The sequence below is a fragment of the Lytechinus pictus genome, chromosome 14 (genome assembly GCF_037042905.1).
Source record: "Lytechinus pictus isolate F3 Inbred chromosome 14, Lp3.0, whole genome shotgun sequence".
NCBI lineage: Eukaryota > Metazoa > Echinodermata > Echinoidea > Temnopleuroida > Toxopneustidae > Lytechinus > Lytechinus pictus.
In genome coordinates this window covers 24717218-24738729 of record NC_087258.1, presented here as the reverse complement: position 1 = coordinate 24738729, position 21512 = coordinate 24717218, and the positions used below count along the sequence as shown (strand labels likewise).

At 37.9% G+C, this 21512-nt stretch overlaps 1 protein-coding gene across 1 annotated transcript; it reads left to right on the top strand.

Annotated features, from left to right (window-relative positions):
- Positions 1-777: 777 nt before the first annotated feature.
- On the top strand, positions 778-20021 carry LOC129276417 (uncharacterized). The gene is made up of 6 exons (XM_054912793.2): positions 778-1125; positions 5072-6618; positions 7903-8101; positions 12807-12876; positions 13734-14086; positions 15135-20021. Exons 2-6 carry the CDS (start codon positions 5821-5823, stop codon positions 17333-17335), a joined length of 3621 nt encoding a protein of 1206 aa, XP_054768768.2. The 5' UTR covers positions 778-1125; positions 5072-5820; the 3' UTR covers positions 17336-20021.
- The last annotated feature ends 1491 nt before the right edge of the window (positions 20022-21512 follow it).

The following is a 21512-nucleotide window of genomic DNA, read 5'->3' as shown; positions in this document are numbered from 1 at the left end:
ATAAATTCAAAAATATTCAAATTCAAGCATTTAATTGTTTGATTTTCATTTTTAATCTTCGTTTTTGACCAAAAATTTGCCACCTTAAAGACATCTTCCCCCTTAACTCCCAAATACATAATTACAATACTTACACATCAACAAATCCTTATCCACCGACTTTATGTAAAAAAAAAAAACTGATGTTTCCTTGAATACCTGCTGATATTAGCAACTGTACAACTCTTCATCGGTACTTTAAAGTACAGTGTAAAAGATACCTCTTTGAAAATCCAAGTTAGATCTATAGAAGGTGTTAACAACTACATGTATGAGTTATCACGTAGCTGACCACCCTAGTCTTTTGTGAGGATATGTTTGTGTGGGTGTGTGTTGCATATTTGCTTTTGCTTATCTCTATTTTTTATACATGCTCTGCTTTTCAGAGGTCCTCGAATACCTCTCATATATATCATATCTCTTTTTGTAACATCTGCTCACTGATTTCTACGTGTATGTTTTTTTTTATAAATTTAACTTGAACTTAACTTGAAATTGATATAAATCATCTATTGGCCGCGTTCCCGACCACCCCCTTCCTTCCCCATTGGGTCCTCCACTGGAACCATCAGTACCGGTAAAACCCACGTCAACTGATGTTGGGTCATGTAAACGACGCCGTTTTCTTTCATTGCTCCAGTCTACGCCCATTCAGTCCGGAAAAGAATTCTTCTGCGATCTCTTTTTTTTTTGTGGCGGACTTAATATAAAAACCGCTCGCACGTTGATGAGCGTCTCAATATCTTCATCAATTTCCAAGCTGCGTACATGTTCATTACAGATGAAGCTGACATCACCCGAAGAGAAAGCGATGTGCTATATAGGATGGCTCAAGGTTAATGTATATTCATGATTGCCAGCATTCAGCGCCACCGGCTCTTCAATCGAAGTTCTATTTCTTTTCCCCTTTTGTGAACGATTTCCATACGCTTGGGTAACCATAGAGCCGGGGAATGATCACAATCATCCATCTACCCCCGACCGCTGGTTGTCTTGTGTGCATGGGAGGCAGTGCTTTCTTGGAGTTAGGAGATTTAAACCTTTGTAATACCTCCAAACGTCGTAACGGAGAGTGCATAAGATGTGGTAAGCTTCTACCTAAATTTACTTTCGTCCATAGCTGTCATCAGACTCAATATTGACAGAGAGCATCTATACGAATTACAAAATAGAAAAGTATATGGGCCTATTGATTTTTTTATAACGATTTTTAATAAAACGAACATTTGCAAAATTAGTAGAGTTTAGGTTGCAAGCTACAAAAATAGGCCTAGTATAGTTGGTATCACTTCCTCAATTGCGACAGTTTACATGATTATAACAATAAAAAAGCAGCAGTAACGCCTACAGCATTGGTTTATGAAAATGATTGCAAAAAATTGATTATTAGGCGAGGCTTCTTAACTGAAATATAAATTTATGGACCCCTACGAAAAAACAGCATTTGCTGATACGGTGTGCCATCCACGAGTGGTAAAAAATAAATGATAAAAAAAAATCTTAACAAAAGACAGTGCAGAGAGGATTACATATAAAACATGAAAACAATTTTTTTCTTCAGATATTTCTTGAAAGCTAATGGAACAAGGCACGTTTTTTACAGAGCAAGGTTGCTTTTCCATACAAACTGAAAACAAGTGACGTGTTGTGTCTTAAAATATACTTGTATCTGAAGTTCGAATGCATGACCTATTTTGGTTTTATTCATACAATTTTCTCTAGTCACCGCATGGAGTATTATTGCCTCTTCTTTTATTTCCGTTTTCATGGAAGTTGTACTCGTTTGCTTTTGCGTTTTTTAATTGTATTTTGCTAAAACCTTGAGCATGACAAGTGATTGTTGATGTCTTTTCAATATTACGGTCATGACGACGGCGGTGATGTTGGAGTTGTCGGATGATGGTGGTGGTGATGATGATGATGATGATGATTATGATGATGGTGGTGGTGATTATGGTGATAGTGGTGGTGGTGGTGGCGATGATGAGGATGATGATGATGATGGTGGTGGAGATGGGGATAAATCATTTTTATAATGGTGGTGGTGGTGGTCGTGAGATGTTGATGGTGATGATGATGATGTCGTTGTTTATGAATGGGTGGGTTTAAAAACAAAATAGTAAGTGATGTTAAACCAAAAGAAGAAGAAAAAAGTGGAGCGATAAGAATAAGAGAATAAGATAGAGAGATCGTTATATCCGATATATTAAAAAATGTTATACCTTCGGAAAGAAAAACACCACTATCTAGAGTCCAAGTTGTCTTGCTGGATGTGTTTTTAATGCATTTAATCAATCCTGTATAAATTGCACACACAAAAAAAGTGTTCTCTCAAATAATGATCATATCTATCTGACAGTGCTAGGTTAATGCTCCACGATTGGCATCGAGATAAACTCCCTTCACCCTTTTAAAGAGTGGACTTGACCTTTACTGAAACTGTTTAAGTCGAAATGGTTATATCGATCTGGAAAGGATTCCCAAACATATTTGCTTTATTTAAAAAAAGGCGCTCAATATTTTCATAATAGTCTGATGCGAGGTCAAATAAAATAGGGAATTCATTTTGAATTGAGATTTTAACATTTAAAAATGCTCTGCCATCTCCACGATTATACATATATAAGTTATAACAAAACATTTAGTTGCGCGTGGACTGAAATGACTAGGTGTTAAAGTACTATCAATAACGTAATTAGTATTATATTTTTTCATTTCATGTATTGATATCTCAAACTGCTTCTTAAACAAATTAACAACGAAAATACAATAAACAGAGTAAACTATGCCCCCCAAAAAGAAATATATTTGACAAGCAAAAGAATGAACAAAGTTGTATTTTCTATACCAAAATGAATTAGGAAGATCGCAGGAGTAGCCACTTCAAGCTTAGCATGACAAGGCAACCACGGTTGGGAACTTTGTATATATACATACATACATGTCATGTACTAATATATAGCAATTAACAAAAATTATGATCAAAGCGCTTTACAATGAACGAATAATAATAATAATAATAAAATTACATTAAACAGCACATAAAAATGTATCTACTTAGGACATGTGCCTGATCTTCACCCGCAGTTTAAGGAACTTGGCCAAAGGGCAATCCGGCAGGCTCATAACTCACAAGGGCTCACAAAAGTAGCCCATTCACACAAAAAAGAACTAAACATGAATAGTTAAACCAATAGTTAAACAAAAAAAATCATATAAGGAGAAAAAAATTCAATGAGCAAATAAATGCGTTTTAAGCAGATATTTAAAATTTTAAACTTGTCAGCAGATCTTAGTGAGTGGAGGAGCCGTGGTGTAGTGGTTCTGACTCTCGCCTTGTAAACAGAGGGTCGTGTGTTCGAATCCCACCGCGGTCTGTCGTCCTTTGGCAAGGCGTTAATCCACACTTTGCCACTCTCGACCCAGGTGCTAAATGGGTACCCGGTAGGATATGAAAGCCATTGTAGCCTGTCCAGTACTGTGTGCGCCTCACTGGCGACTGACTGGAATACTCCCCAGGGAGTGGTGGATGTGTATACATTGTGTGCGGGGATTACTGATTGAATCCGATGACCGGGGTGATAATGTATCTGTAAAGCGCTTAGACACGTCGTTCCGATGTATTAAGCGCTATATAAAAGGGATTATTATTATTTTATTATTATTATTATTATTATTATCATTAGTATTATCATTATCATTATTATTATAATCATTATAATTATCATTATTATTATTATCATTATTATTATTAGTAGTGGTAGTAGTAGTAGTAGTAGTAGTAGTAGTATAGTATTAGTAGTAGTAGAAGTAGTAGCAGTAGTTACAGTAATAGTAGTAGTAGTAGTAGTAGAAGTAGTAGTAGTAGTAGTAGTAGTAGTAGTAGAAGTAGTAGTAGTAGCAGTAAAGTAGTAGTAGTAGTAGTAGTAGTAGTAGTAGTAGTAGTAGTAGTAGTAGTAGTAGTAGTAATAGTAGTAGTGGTAGTATTAGTAGTAGTAATAGTGGTAGTAGTAGTAGTAGTAGTAGTAGTAGTAGAAGTAGAAGTAGTAGTAGTAGTAGTAGTAGTAGTAGTAGTAGTAGTAGTAGTAGTAGTAGTAAGAGTAGTAGTGGTAGTAGTAGTAGTAGTAGTAGTAGTAGTATTAGTAGTAGTAGTAGTAGTAGTAGTAGTAGTAGTAGTAGTGTTACATGCGTGGCAGCTTAGGCTACAGTCACACCAATGAAACCGACTTCAAAACTTTCGATGTTATGTCATTGGTAATAATGTAACAAGTGCGGATCTGGTCTTGCCACTGTGACTAGTACTGAGATTCTATCAGCGACGTACAGAGGACTGACGAACGGAGAAACTGTATTGTTTCGTCGTGGTCTAGTGGTTCTGACTCTTGCCTTTCAAACAGAGGGTCATGGGTTCGAATCCTAGCCATGGCGTGTTTTCCTTCAGCAAGAAATTTATCCACACTGTGCTGCACTCGACCCAGGTGAGGTGAATGGGTACCCGGCAGGATTAATTCCTTGAATGCTTGAGCGCCAAGGCAGCCCAGCTAAACCCGGGGTAATAATAGCAGGGCCCGCTGGGAGAACAGTAGTCTTTGTCGAAATTTGGTGAAACAAAACAGTGATTGATTCTGGAAAAAAAAAACCGTCATAATTATTTGCATTTTTTGTCAGCTCTGAAACTTAGGACGAAACTGTTGTTCAGTTTCACTGATCTTCGACAAAGACCACCAAGCTGTTCTATGTCATTTTGACGGACATTTTCAATACATTTTCTCTGTTCTTGTATCCGTCGTGCGTAGTTGAGCGAAAACTCTGTAATACATTATGTTCTCAGTACCAACATTGGAGAATGGCAAATGTAGATAAGCGCCTTGCAAGTGTTGCGTTGGGATTTGAACCCCGGACCTTGTGGTTCAAAGTCCGGAGACTTAACCACCGAGCCCCAACACCTCTGCGTATGTATTGAATAGTTTTCACTTTTTTCCTGATGTTCCAACTGATTTTTTTTTCTTCTTTTTTTCATTTGCTCCTTCAGATGATGAGATGCATCAAGAAGTCATGCACAGCCATCTGACTTTCCAGTGGCCTACGGAGTTGTTCATCTGATCATCATCGCCCTCGCCGTCGTCCTCCCATCGCCTTCACATCCTCTACGATAAGCTACACCACCGTGATCACCATCATGGCCGTCATCTTGACCAGTCAAAACCACTGTATCGTCGCCATTGTCAACACCGTCAATAACAATCCCATCTGAGAACATTCTGCTCGATCAAACTAGACAGAGCGAGGGATAGACAATGACTATCACCCAGACCATTGGATATTATCATCATCTGAGTGACAAGTCAACAAATCTCTTTTTGAGAATATATTACTAGACTTGGCGGAAAATGGAGTATCAATAAAAGCATTCAGGTATCACCTCCATGGACAACAAATTAGCAACGTCGTTTGCATGTCATCATTAGAATATCTGTAGAAACGAGTGTTAATTGAAACATTAGGAAGTCATCGCCATCTGATAACAAATCAAAAACATTCTTTAGATGGTCATTTGACGTTTTACAGCGTTATTAATGAAAAAGCCTTCAGGTGTCATCATTATCATCTTTCTGACTAAAATCGAAGACATGCATAACCATAGATTGCCAACGTATTATCACCTCAAACCAACATCATCAAAGATGATCTTTTAATGATCAAACAAGATTGAGGAACCATGCTCTCCTCATAGTTTATGAAACATATTATAAAAGGATATCGTTTCCTTAATCCCCGACAATGGAACATCAACCTGATCAAAAAATGGTCAATGCAACTGAGTCTGAGGATACCAACATCCCGGATGTTGACCATATCGCAGCAGGCCTTTCGCTCGCTGTTCTCGTTGTCATGGGAATCGTTGGAAATCTCGTTTTACTCCTGTCGGTGGGCTCAGCCATGCGGACGGTACGACATCGGTGGAATAGACTCGTCCATGATCTTATTTTCATGTACGGATGTCTGGAGATGCTCTTTTTCTTCATCCCTTGTCTCTTGTCAACCATCGCCTACATCTCCTCCTGGAATGTTGACACGCACCAGTCAGTCTGCGATTTCTTCGGGTGGATTGTATTGTCATTGAAGTTTGGATCCTTATGGATGCTAACGACTCTCGCTGTAGAGAGATATCTCGTTATATGCAAACAGGGGGGAACGTCCAATCGGTTCGCATGGACGGTGAGATACGTCACTTTTGGCGGGATTTTAATAGTAACTGTTTATGCAGCTGTTCCTCTTATAGTGAAAATTGGTATGGTGGCTTCTGAAGCCGTTCCGGACGCGGTTTGTCATTTTGATTTCACGCCAGTGACTCGAGGCTCCCAAGCGTTTGTGATCTCAACTATCGTGCTTACCTATGTCATGTTCCAAATGACGCTTTTCTGTCACGTGTCCATTCTATGCTTCCCGTCACGCGATGTGCGGGAGAAGAAGGCACCAATTCAAGAAGGCGCCACCTTGCACCGTGTGGAGCACTCACTGGTCTATGGATTTACCCCCCTTTCGATATGGGTGTGGCTCTGTACCACTCCATTATGGGTAAGTATTCATTTTACCATCCCCTTAAATAGATAGGTTCCAATTTTGTGCGTCAACGATGCACTCTTAGAAAAACTCGCTGAAAATTATGTTTCTTTGTCCCATATTTGGAACTTTTTTCTTCAAAGAAGCAGAAAACGATCTTTAAACAGTCCTTTAGAATCGTTTTTGGCTCTCCAAGAACCTATAGGGTCCTTGCTAGTGTAAAGAACCCTAACATTTTTCGTATGGTGTTCGTCATACAGCATACAAGTATGGGGTTGTACAAAGAGCCTTAAAGGATTCCTTGTAGAAAAAAGGGGTTCTCAAGCACTGTAGAGCTCTTTAAAGGGGAAAAGTGAACTGTGTGTAGTCTATCATTGACTGTGTGTTATAAATGCATAGTCTTAACAAATACGTTTTCAGATATCTACTAAAACTACAGAGAATAAATTGACACGTAATTGTATGTGTATAGAGAAACTAAAATGTTCTGAGAGGAAAAGTAATTGTTTTGCTACTTGGTAACATAATTATTGCGGTATAGATATATTGAGTAGTTAATTAGTATGTTACCATTTAAGTGGGTCTATATTGCTAGAGTACACTAGCATTATGGGTCAGGAAATGTGCCCAGGATGAGTAGTTGAGGACTCGAAATGGCGTCATTTATTCGTTTCTTCTTTAAGTTCCAAATAAGGAACAAGAAATGTTCTGATCATCTCTTTTTTTTTCAAAGAGAGTTTTAAGTCACACTTGACACTTCACTTATTAAAATAACACACCTCACTTTTTAAAATACCACCAGTGTCCGTTTTTAGAGAACTTATGACAATCTCACCGTTATCGCCGTTATCGTCATGTTAATTATCATGATAACATGGCTCAGAAACAAATCAAAATCGGCCAATCCATAATGACATTATCACCATTGTAAACCTTTAAGGTGTCAGTTCCCGGCCAGATCAATGCTAGAGCCTTTCTTAAAACATAACCATGTGCCCAGAGAAATTACCTTTTTACAACCAGAGTGTTTTCCCTTTTGTTATAGTCGTAGGCAGAATTTCACAAACCTTAATTTCATCAGATACTCTTTATGTGATAAAAAAACTTGTATCCTACGAACTTGGGTCTTGAACCTATATAATGTATAGGTGCGGAACTGTAGCCAATTTCTAATTACTGTATGGTTTGCGAGGTGTTTACGTTTCACGGCGACGTGCTACCTTACAAAATGTGCGGAGAACATTAAACATAATTGATAATGCCACACATAGTTTTCATATCATTTTACTTTTCTTTCAGATAACTCTGATATTGACCCAGACTGGATCTGACATTAGCCCCGGATGGGAGTTTGGTGTCCTACGTACGCTGACTGTTTGTTCAGCATTAAGCCCTTATATTTTGCTTTTATCTAGTGCATATTATCGCTCTTCATTCTGTCATTTTATATGCTGTCGAGATGCACAAAGGAAACAAGCGACTCAAGAAGAGCACTACAGTGAGTAAAGATTTCTCTTCTCATTTTAAGGCATGCTCCCCCCTTGAAAGAGATATTTAAAAAAAATATCCTTGAATTATCTCCTATATATATATATACATGTATATATTCATGCATCTTGGTTTATATATACATGTATATATACATGTATATATATATATACATTATTCTTTCTTCCTCTATATTTATATACATGTATACATACATGCATCTTGGTCTATATATACATGTATATATACATGTATATATATATATACATTATTCTTTCGTTTTATTCATGGTGATCCCTTTTTTCACGCATATTATTATAAGGCTTTTAGGGATACATTTTTCTTTCTTTTTTTATGTTCATTTTATACCGCTGTGGATGATCTGAATGTCTTTTACATTTATGCTATATGTGACAATGTATTATGTATGTTTTAGTTGTAGGCCTATATAAATTGAAAAGAATAAATGACCGTTTGACTCAGTCATTCAATCAATCAAAATCGACATTTTATGCTCTCTCTCTTTCACTGAACTTCGGGTTCTAATGTGGACTTTGAAAAAAAAAAAAATATATATAAAACCTTCAATTTCTCTTTGGTCACGTATCATTAAATTTTGTAGTAACAACACTGTCACAGTTTGTGTTGAGGTATATCAAACAGTGAAATAACACGACTTTCAGACTCCCTCCCCCCCTCTCTCCTTACACACACCTTTAGAATAAAAGGGAAAAAAAACTTTTAAAAACTAAATAAGAAAAATATACGCATTCAATATTTCAAAATGCATTTATTGGAAGGGCTTCCTTATTACGAAATTGTGTCGAGTGCTGAATCTCAACAAAATACGATGAGGTGATTTTACGTCAGAGTCATAATTTCCAATACCCATAGAATCCATACAAATAGGCGTTCATAGTAAAAATGCCCAATAATCTTGAGCAAGCGAAGCGAGCGAGCAAAAATTGTGACACTTTCATACGAAAACCTAATTTTGTGATAGATTTTGACAATAAGTTTAGAAAAGGATATCATATTTAGCATTTTCCCCACCCCTTGGCCCCTTTCCATGATAGTTTGTTGTTGTTGATTTTTTTGATGGCCCTTAAGCTCCCCCCCCCCCCCGCCACACCTACACGCCAGTACTTGCTGATGTAAAGGGTCTGTACTCAGACATAAACATGGAAAATAATCATATCAGATTGATACAGGTCTCTCAAAAGACCATTCTTCACACACTCCTAATAACTAAATCGTTAGAAAAAAGTATGAAGATCGAGACACGTAAACAGGAACATAATCGATTAGGTAGGCCCTATCATGCCTACGTCATTAATGAAATAGTTTAGTCTGAAATCGTATAGGAGTTTAAGATGTAACTCGTATTTACCCAAACCAACCTTGGATTAACTTACAAACCACGATTATGTACGTCAATTCGAATGATCACTTTGAACAAATTGAGCTGTGGTAATGTCTCCTCATGGATGAAATCCATTGCAATATAAGGTTTCCTCGTATCCATGGAAACCGGTGGGAATTTTAAAAGGATACTGAAAGGGGGAATAGAATGATTTCCTTCTGTCTTCAACCTGGTGCTAGAAGAGTTGCATATATTCATGATAAGTGCACCTATGCAACTCTCTTTTAAAGTCATCAGAAAAGATAATCACAAGACCTCATGCACACTAAAAAAAAACAAGCTGCGGGAATTTTACCTTGGATATTGCTACAAGCAGCAAATCTACGGTTGGCAAGTAAGGGACGGAGCACTTTGCCTTCCCAAATTATCTGACAAGCAAAAGCAAAAAACGGTCATTACTCCAAAAACCACCCCACCCCTTTCGATCTCCTTGAAAATGCCACTGATCTTGTACTGTACGCTGTACTGAGAAATTCGCATAGGTTTTTGTTTGTTTGTTTTCAGTGTGTGGAGTTGTGTTAATGTCTTTTCCGCATATTTAAAACATAAATTTATGTGCATGCCAGAGTTGCCAACTATACCGCTTTCACGCATTTTCACCAACTACGGCCTTTTTACTCTCCTAACAATAGAATCTACCACTTTTTCAAAAAAAAAAATCAATCGAAGTATAACTTTACCAGGTTTTAAAAAAAAAATCGCGATTCAGTTGACCACAATAATGCTCCCAAACTTTTTAGCATATACTTTTGATTTTCTTCTAAAGTTTCATTTCGTTATTGAAAAGTGATTTTATTTGTACTCTATAGACTGAATATAATTAGTTTAAACGACTGAAGCAACTTTTAAATACTTTCAATCGTCCTATAATTACACCACCCTTGATAGATGATTGTGGACCATTCAGGAAATTTTTCTCACTTGCTTTGTTCTCTTGCATAACATCACATCAAAGACGTAGCACAGCTAGCCACCGAAAATGTTATGTATCCGCGTATATGGCCCTTGATGGAGGCAGCCCGCGAAATTTTGAAATATCATATTGCTATCATACATCCTTCCCTCACTGCTCGGATCGGTTTACGTCATTGCATGCAACGATTTTATTGATTTAATTTTGCAGAATTCACTCAATTTAAAAACATTACGAAAAGGTTATTTTTAGGCCTAAAAAAGGAAAGAAGAGGAAAAATAGAGAAAAGGGGAAGAAGAGGAGAAAAAAGGAAAAATAAGAGGAGGAAGACTAGGAAAATAAAAACATGTGTCATGTCACTATATTACATTTTCGCTCGCGCTTCGTGCTCGCATTTCCTGTTCGATGAAATACATATCTTGCTCAGAAGGCTGAAATGGAGCTTAAAAATATCCAGTTTTGAATTTAATAAACAAAACATATTTCAGCTCGGACGTCGATATTTCATCATTCTTTTTTATTCATAAATTGATTTTTTTTTTTAAAGAAAGCTCTGTAAAATGTCTCGTCTATGGTCTGATTATCACGTTTTCAAAATATCCCTTTTCATGTCTGGTTGTAATTATACGCATCGTGTTTATGGTCACAGTCATTACTCGGAATTTTTCCAATTTTCAGGACAAAATGCATGAAATTTTCCGAAATTTTAGCACGCGCTAATGACATACAATTATTTTGTATTGATAAGAATAAAGCTAGAAAGTAACTGTTATAGGACCAACCCTTCAAAGAATAGGAAAGTTAGTATCATCACGGTTATACTTTCACATTGAATTAAGAATTGAAAGCGTTTTTAAGTGTATCAAATTAATTTAAATATCTGCAAATATCTCTAGCCCTAGGAGGGGGCAGCCCTCCTCCTAGACCCCCCCCCCCCCCCGCTCGGTCGCTCCGCTCCCTCGCCGATTCTACCGCTTTTTCACTGGATTAGCAAATATGCAAAGGTCTACACATAATCATATACATCCACATCTACAGCCCCACACACACACACCTCTACTCCCCCATTCATATATGTACCCTCACATACCTATACAAATAAACACTCACATCCACCCACACACACCCCCCCACACACACCTTCACAATCATCATAGCTAAGCAAGAAAATTCACAGCTTACAAATTAATAGCAGGGCGCCCACGCACACAACCAAAATACCACAACAAAGGCCAACGCAAGTATACCATAATCTATATATTTACAAACTTGTTGGCCCATATGCATACATTAGCCTAAAAACATAATTATGATGGATAAAAGGTAGTGCTTAGGACTTGCAAACGCAACAAATGACCAAATCATATTCTGTGCGGAAAGGAAAATATCTCAATACACTCGTTGGCGTATGTGAGATAACGCTGGGTCTGTGGGGATATGCCTGAGGGTGAATGCGTGTTTGTGTGTGAGGGGGGTATGTGTGTTTGTGAGTGCCTGAGGGTGAATGCGCACGTGTGCGTGAGGGTGTGTGGGTAAGGATGAGGGTGCATGTGTGTGAGGGTGTGTGTGTGCAATCAATTCCATGACTCGTATCATGCTTAATGATGGCATTAAAAGATTGTATTCAATCAAATTTATTACATCTTTGGGCAATTGCACTACCTTCTGAATTTACTTAAATGCCGTGTATACGATCAGAGAAACAAGTCTTTATTTCACCCTTTTCATAAATTAATCAAGTGGTTAACAAACTCTGGTTAATAAAATATTTATTACTCTTAATTAAATAGTCTCATTTGGGTGATTCACAAAGATCCAATTGTGACAGAGAGTCGCACTTTAATTCCCAATTTCGTGCGGTATAATTGACATCACGGCGTTGGTCAAATCTTGCTAATACGAATTGAAATATATCAGTAATTTCCTGCATGTGCCCCCACCATTATTGAGAGTCACAGTCATTTTTTAATGTAAATATGCCGTTCATTTACAAGTGTGCCCCCCCCCCTTGTGAGAGTCAGAGCAAATCTTCTTGGTTCATGCAAAATTGAGGACCTGTTTTGTGTTCGGTTGTGAGTATCTTGTTTTACAAACGAAATGGTCACCAGGGTCCCGTAACACAAAGGTTAGCGATTGATCGTACACTTTATTTTTTTACGATTGATTGTACATTGTAGTCAATGGAATCAATCGTAGAAAAATGTTCTACGATCATTGCTAAGTTTTGTGTTACGGGCCCCAGTTTTGAGTAACTTACAAACAGTATATTTGCAACGAAGACCTCGATAATTCCAGTGTAAGTTTAGAGTTATGTCAGAATATTTTGATATATTGATTTATGCACTATATAATTTTTACACAATCTGCTTTTGAAAACAGATGACGTGCCCAATGACGTCAGATGTGAGGATTGCCAAGCTCGTATCAAAAGATCAGAAAACGGACAAAGGTATGTTCATGATTATCGGGTAAACTGTCATAGTAAGCATATACATGCAAGAAATAAATCCCCAGTTCATTTGATGAAATCGAGTCCCTTCCAGCAAACTCCAACATTATTTTTATTCCCTAGCTAAAATCACACCTTGCCCCCTTTGAATTCAATACTTTTGCTCTTTTTTGCAACACTAGTTAGTACGTCACTAATAACCGTCAATTAGCACGGTGATGGGTAGCAAAAATTTGTTCCCCTCCCCCCCCCCCCCCAAAAAAAAAGGAAAATCCATGAAAACATGCACTTCTTATAACTCAGCAAACGTACCCCTTTCCCTTGATATTTGTCTTTCTTTTCCTTATCTTTTTTTTAATAGTTTTCATTGATTATCATTATCATGTACAAAGGGATACAAAATCGAAATAATAATAATAATAATAAAATTACATTTCTATAGCGCATAATACACGAAGTCTCTATGCGCTTCACATATACATGACTTAAATATCTCAACTTGTACAATATGGGCATTGAACAGAATAGATTAGAATAGGATTAAATATTCAATAATTATACAGCATGGCATAAAACCATGCAATTTACGGTAAAGCATATCTAGCAATACAATAATGAAATGTAAAGGTTATTTTGCAAAAATAATATTCTTTAGGTGGTCATCAGCATTACAAGGTGACGCATCTAATTTACAGTTAAATCTTTTTTAATGAATTTGGATTAGGACATAAGATAATTCATACAGAGACTTTTATGCTCTGGAAAACAAATTTCTCGGGATTATTTTGTTACATTTCTCATTTTTTTTATTCAGTCTTCTATATCATCTCCTTTTTTGTGCTTCCTTAAATCTGCAGAGTCAACAACATGACGCCTTTTGTAGACTTGGGAGTTCCTAGAACGAGAGATCGAAGTGAACAATACATTATCAGCGCATCTCAACCACGCCCAACTGATGAAGCAGCCATACCCAACGGGCGCTTGAATGTGATTAAAGCCGAAGTTGAAAACCACACCCAACTTACGTTGGATGACGCACACCCGTCAACCTCGTCTCCGGGAATCCTACCCACTGATTCTAAGATTTATTTGCTATCTGCAGGAGCAAATGGCGAATTGGTATGTAGGAGGTCGTTTGATGGCGGGTCGCTGAGGGATGATAACGAGTGCACTTCGCCGAGGGGTGACCGTGGGAGTAGCTCAAGTCAAGGTATAACGATAGATTATCAGACAATAATTAGTAAAGATAGCCTGGTGGTGTCTTGTCTTTGAATAGCATAGTGTCAATTTTTTTGCACTTAGTCTGCGATCATCATACGGTGCCCGTACGGTGATCATATAAATACTGTCAATCGTGCAATATCCATATATAGAGTGATATACGACGATCGTATGATTTTCTACTTTGAGGAAACCTACGATCATAAAGTGTTTTGAGTGAGCAATGTACGGACATCTTAAGATCAGGACAAGGTCATCATACAACCTCCGTACGGCCTCTGTAAGGCTTTGTCTTTGGTCATCTAAAAATATTACCCTAATCCTACCAAACATATGAATATGTTCACAAGGGGAGATACGTTATCTTGCCAAGTTAGGAAGTTTGTCCTGACGACTAAAACTTTTTCAAGTCGACTTGGAGAGGAAAGATAACGCATCACACCATGTCGACATGGTACTTTTTATAAGTCGACTTGGGGCCTGTTGCAGACAGAGTTGCGTTTAAACGTAAGTCAAAATATCAAGCGCAAGTTCCGAATACGGGTGCTTCATTGGCTGAAAATCAAGTTGCGCAAGGTTTTTTTAGTTGCGTTTGATCGCAACTCTTTCTGCAACAGGCCCCTGGCAAGATAGCGTATCTTATATACCGTCTCGATATGCTACCTTTTTAAAAGTCGACTTTATAGGTGAATTAACGTATCTCAACATGTCAAAGTAATAAGGATGTTGAGTCAAAATGAGAAGGTATAATCTCGAAATTTCGAAATAGATTGCACTAATGACGGTATCAAACAAGGTAAAGAACTGAAGAAGTTTAAATCCAAAGATGTTAACAAAAATTATGGGTGCCTCCTGAATGAAAAATAAAACATTTAAGGGAATTTGAAGGAGATTTTTTGAACAAATCCGAGATGCACGTGTCGAAGAAAAGTTGAGAATGAAATATGAATACACTGCTTTTTACTTTTTATCATAACATTATGCTACAATGAGCGTGTAAATGTCATAATTCATATATTATTCTTTATTATATCAAGGTTCATCCCCAAGAGATGGTTATCCAGATGATGATGATGATGATCCTTCAGATGATGACCAAGCTGGAGGGTACCTCATCACACTTCCGGTCAATATGCCAGGTCAAGGGTCAAATGAAACTGTTGAAAGGATCTTCTACATCCAGGAACCACCTCAAAAGTTCGTGGAATCCTCTGTGGTAGGCGAAGATGGTGCAGCTGTCAAAATTTATGGCACCGAAAACGCCATTGCTAGAGATGGTGACGCGGTATCTGACATTCATGGCAAAGGACCCCTGAGGCCAAATGTGGCGCATGTAACAAGACCCAACTTGGCTGGGTTGGTTATGGACAGCATGGGAAGTGGAAGTGACGGAGACATGGAGGACGAGGAACTCAGCAGATTTGAAGCTGAAATTAGAGGAAGGATAATGGGGCGTTCAAATCGACGAAAGTTACGACGAAGTAGTGAACCACAATCTCTGGGTACGAGAACAGACTCGCGGAGAGAAGGGCTAATTGGCAAGGAGTCTCATGGCGATTCGTCGATAGGAGTCAACCATGTGGGGAGCGACAATAAAAGTAAATCTCTATCAAGAGATGGGATAAGAGAGCAAGATATCCGGATCCACGGCCCATCAGCATCCGATCCGCATCTTTTGACGTTAGCTTTCCAACAGGCAATGCTATCACATTCGCAGCGGCATGACAATGAAAGGCAGAACGTACAATCTGATGAAATGGTCGACACAAAATCTCCTAGTCGCCTGATACCGGTTATTAATATCACGCCAGCTGAGGGTATGGATGACATGGATGATGTCCAACCAATATTTGCCCAAAGAAGTAACCGAATTGATCATCGATTTCTAGCTCCAATAGCAGAGGAAGCTGGTTTTGACTGCAGTAGGAGCTCGCACAATCTGCCTTTGATGCTTAACGCAAAGCATGAGAAGGTGCATCGAATGCCAAAGACAAATGCCCAGATAATGTCAAACTGGAAACTACAGGAGGATGTCCGAAGATCGACGTCTTCGACTCATTCGGCGATACAAAGGCAAAATGCAGAGGAAATGTTTCACGAAGACGATACGGAATCCTTGGGGGAAAGAGATTCTAAAGAAAAGCAAGATTTTATTGCTTCAGGGGTCAATTCATTTGAAAATAGCTCGAATCCTGCGATTAAAGTTAACGTTGTCGCAGATGAAGAGGGCTCAAGTGAGAACATTTCCCCTCGGACGTTAGAACAGGTCGGAGATGTGGTCGAACGATCGGCTGATGGAAAGCAAAAGGCTGCAGATCCTCTACTGGAGACTCCTGAATGGCTCAACGTTGAGCAAGCCATGCAGGGACATATTAACCAGGGATTCATAGATACAGAAGATATATTAGCTAGTAACAATGGACGTGACAATAACCATTTACCTCTAACTTCAAATGACAATGCTTTCCAGATAGGTGTCGAAGAAGATGCAGGGATGAAATCTGAAGAAGATTTGGATTGCTCGGACACTCAAAGCGAAGAGGCTGGCAGCAAACCGGTCAAAGTATCAATAGATACTTTGGGAAATGGTGACATTGAAGTCAGGACTTCTAAGAAAACACTTCCTCTTAAAAGACAAGATAGGTTAACTGAAAGTGAAAACGATGTAAACTTATCCAGAGTTCTCAGAGCGTCCACAAATAATCTCCAAATCCAGTCGAAAGATATTATTTCCGAAGTAAACGACAACTTCACAATGTCAAAACATTATTCGTTGGGCACAGCTAATGGTGTCGAGGAAAGCGTAGAGTACAATTCAAATGAAGAACCAAAGCAGACGTATTCGACAAGAAACGAAATGGGTTTGCACAAAATTGGGGAATCTAAAGAGCTTTCGACAGCAGTTTCAATGGAAAGGAGACTCTCGAAGTCTACACTGGTAGGGGTTAATTCTTACCCGCTGACTGGCATGCGCGGATTTTCGATTGACGGGAATCTCTATGTAATATACCCAAACAAGTGGACAAGAACGACGTCTAAACCAACCAGAGACGGTGACTGTTTAGAAAGCTCTGACGTTGGATTGACTAGGTCATCACCAATGGATGAGAAGAGCGAATCCACCTTAGATAGTGAAGTTTTCAACACGGGTACTTCATTATCGACTCATAAGAAGGTTGACTTCATGGACATTGAGACTAAGAGAAACCAACCAAGTGTTCAAGTAGCCATGGTGTGAAAATTAGGCCACATATTTTTTTCAGAAAGCACACTGATCCGACAAATAGTGAAGAAATGTAAAGAGAAGAGAGAAATAATGAACCAAAAAAAAGAAGAAGATTGAGAACGAAGAGCATGGGAAATAGACGGTCGGGTCATTTAACGCTATTTAATTCAGAGAAAATCGTCACCTTTTGGTCGGCTTAGCCCCCCCCCCCTCCAAGAAAAAAAATGGCGCTGCCTTTGGTTGTGGTTTACAGTCTCTCCCCTTCCGCTGAACCGTTTTTACGTATTTTTCTCCTAGACGAACACCCGAACACCCCTCCCCCTAAAAAAAAAACCCCGCTGTTAATGACCCCCTTTCTACAGAGCCGAGACGTACCCATGAAAGACCGAAAATTTGGGAGGTCTTTCAGCAGTGTCCAAGATCGCTGAAATATGTGGTCTCTGGAATAGTCCGAAAACCAGTGGAAAGACTCTGGCAGACTGATTGATAATTCTTGTCTTGCTGGACTTATGAGGTGTTGCAATAAACTTGCGATCAATTGCAAGTCTATTTTTGGTCCCTAAATCAATTATATGTCTTGCAATTAATCGCAAATTCACGATTGATTGCTATTCTGCTTTTTGAAACAAGGAGGGTAATCTGAATGCTATACAGCTAAAATTGATCTATCAATTGTAAAATTGCAACAGAATATTTGCAATTGATTGCAAATATTTTCCTGCAACACCCCGTTAGACTAATCCAATATACAGTAATATGTCAATATGGTAGTTCAAAAGTCTTTCCGAGATATACAGCGCGTCCCCCAAAATGTCCCTCTGACATAAGGCTGAATTAATTCTAAAATGTGGTAGTATTTTTAAATAAATGTTCATAAGTAGAAAGCTCATTTCATGATCTAACTTCTATGAAAATTTCATTGGTTGCGCTTCAGCGGTTTTTAATACACTGTTACGTAACAGTGGTGCATTTTAGCCCATTCCAAGTTTGTAGCATTGATGCATTTCTGCATTGTCTATGGCATATTAACCCCCATTTTTACATCCAGGATCTGAGCAGGGACATTTCCCTAATCATATCCATTCTCATCAAATCATAAACTTGGGCATGTTCAGAAGGACAAGAAACATAAAAAATTAAGTTTGTTTGATTATGATGATTGATAAGGGGAATCAGTGCATCAAGTTGGAAAGAAAATGTGAATGATGGATGAGTAAAATAAGCTGAAAAACTAAAGGGGAATCCCTTTACCAGAGAAAAAATTATTTTTCTTTTAAAAGTTACATTGAATTAACGTGACCACAGTATAGCTTATCAACTAAAAAAAAGTCATGAAAAAAAAACTGCAGTATTAGGCATGAATTAGGCATGAAACAGACACGACCAGTTGTCTTAATCATTGTGCATCTCCTGTTATCAAATATGAACTGCCAAATATTGTTTTTCCCTTCTGAACATGTTTAAGGTTGTCATTTGATGAGCCTGGTTAGATCATAGGTCCATGGTTAGATCATGAAGATTTTCCTGGTCAGATCAGGGAATTCCTTGATCAGAATGTTCAAAGGGGGTTGATATGCTAGAAAGTGCAAAACACACACCAGTGCTGCATGCACGCAAACTTGGAATGGGCTGAAAACAACCACTTTTACATAATATACCGTTTATTCAAAACCACTGAAGCGAGACCAATGAAATTTTTACAGAAGTTAGAACGTGATATGAGCTTCCTAATTCTATACATGTCATTGAGAATAATTTTCATTTTTGAAGCAATTTAGCCGCATATCCGAGGGACATGTTTTGGGGGACGCGCTGTATGCAACAAATGACCTTGCGACACTCTTTCTTGGTCTTTCAGTGATATCTTCAAAATAAATTTGAGATACTACCGAAAGATCATGGAAAGACTTAACAAGACCTTTGAAAGTTCATTTAGAAGTCCACTGAAACACTTTGAACCCTTTCAAAAAGATTTGGAGCCACGGAGACCTCGAAGACCATTGAAAGGTCGGTTCGGAATCCTGTAAGACCTCTGAGATAATTCATTGAATTTTCTTTGGGAGGCCACTGAAAGATTTAGCAGGCTTCATGATAATTCAGGGGTCCGAGAGCGGTCTTGCTCTCTGTGGATGTGGGTTTTACTTTGGCCGATAAGAGGAATGAAATGTATCCTCAATAATACAACTGTATGAAGGGAACATATTCTAAACTATTTATATTTTCCCAAAAAGCAAATTTCTCAGAAAAAAAAAATGTTTTAGCAATTTGAATAAATTCTATCAGATTTAAGATGAAGATTTGGGCAGTGTTTCATTATCCGATAAATTAAAATTTATTTAAAAATTTTGATTGTCTGAGAGGAACGGGAGTCCGATTGTTACCATGACAACTGTCGGATAAAACAGACTTTGTCGGATAAGAATCGGACAGGTCATTTCATGCCCCCCCCCCCCCCCCCACATAGCCCATGAGGCCTTTGTATAACCAACTTTGTAGGCCTATAGGCGTGGGCCTACTCTACTGTTTTAATAGAGACAAAGAAACTTTTGTAAGAAGTTTTATTTTATTGTAAAGAGAAAATATATTGCATAAAGGTCAGTGTGTACAATTTCAAAATAATATCTATATTATTTGATTTGTGTTTTAAGTTGATAACGGTTTGTAAGGATTTGTCTTGAGAGAAATACATCGTGTTACGAAAAATTTATTATTTATCTATTCATTTATTTATATATCTATTTATTTATTTATTCATTTATTTATTTATTAGAATTTATTTATCCAGGAACAGAAGATCAGCATAAAGCTGTTTTTCATCATTGACCTGATGAAAACAAAATAAAAATTACAACAAAAATCATCATACCATACTCGAATATAAAATCAAAATCTGAGTAAAAAATATATACGCAATGTTTGGTAACAAATAAACAAATATTTATACATAAATGATAACATAAATATACAGAATAGATATAAACTACTAATTGTATAATTCATTCGCTGATTAAAAAAAACCCACTAAATATGGTAGTGATGAATTAATTAGTGGCATTATGGGAAATATATAGAAAATCTGGTGAAACAATAACAATTAAGTAATGTGTGTCTAAAACTATAAAATATTGAAGAGTTCGGATCATTACAAATTCGCAAGCTGACACGTGCACCTGCTCATATCATGCTCTTTGAAACGTGCCTTAAGGCGCCATTCCACAGAGAGCAAGACAGCTGAAAGACCTTTCAAAGACCATGAATTTTGGTCGATCTTACAGAGGTCTCTCAATTAACCTACAATGGTCTGAGGTCTTACACGAGTCCTGACCAATCTTTCAGCGGTCTTCGTGGTCTTCATGGGCTCCAAAACTTTTTGAAACGGTTCAAAACAGTCTTACAACGGTCTTACAAGAAAATGGCCTTTCAGTGGTCTTTCAGCGGTCTTTCAGCAGTCTTTCGATGAACTTTCAAAGGTCTTAATAGTCTTTCAATGATCTTTCGGCAGTCTCTCAAGATTTTTGCGGAGATCACTGTAAGACTCCTGAGAGATCATTGAAAGATCATTGAAAGACCATTGAAAGACCATGAGAAAAGTCCATGGAAAGAATTCTGAAAGATCACTTGTTGCATAAAAGATCTCTGAAAGACCATTGAAAGATCTCTGTAAGACTACTCTAAGACCAGTAAGACAAGAAATATCCATCAGTCTTTCAGAGTTTTTTGAGGGGTCTTTCTGAGCCATTCCACAGAGATGACAAATTTCAGTGATCTTGAAGACCGCTGTAAGACCTCATCAATTTTAAGTCTTTCAGTGGTCTTTCAACGGTCTCCGTTCTGTGGAATGGGGGCCTAAGTCACGTTAGTCTATAATGGTAAACTCCATTGCACAGAAAGCAAGACCTCTGAAAGACGGCTGTAAGATCTTTCAAGGGTCTTTCAACGAACTTTCAAAGATCTCCAAGGTCTTTTACGATTTCTGATGGATCTTTCAGTGGTCTTCGTGGTCCTCGTGAGTCCCAAAACAGCCTTTCAGCGGTCTTACAGGAAAATTGTCTTTTGATGGTCTTTCAGCAGTCTATCAGTTGTATTTCAATGAACTTTCAAAGTTCTTTTTAGTCTTTCTATAGTCTATCAAGATTTTTGCGGAGATCACTGTAAGACTCATGAGAGATCATTCAAAGATCATTGAAAG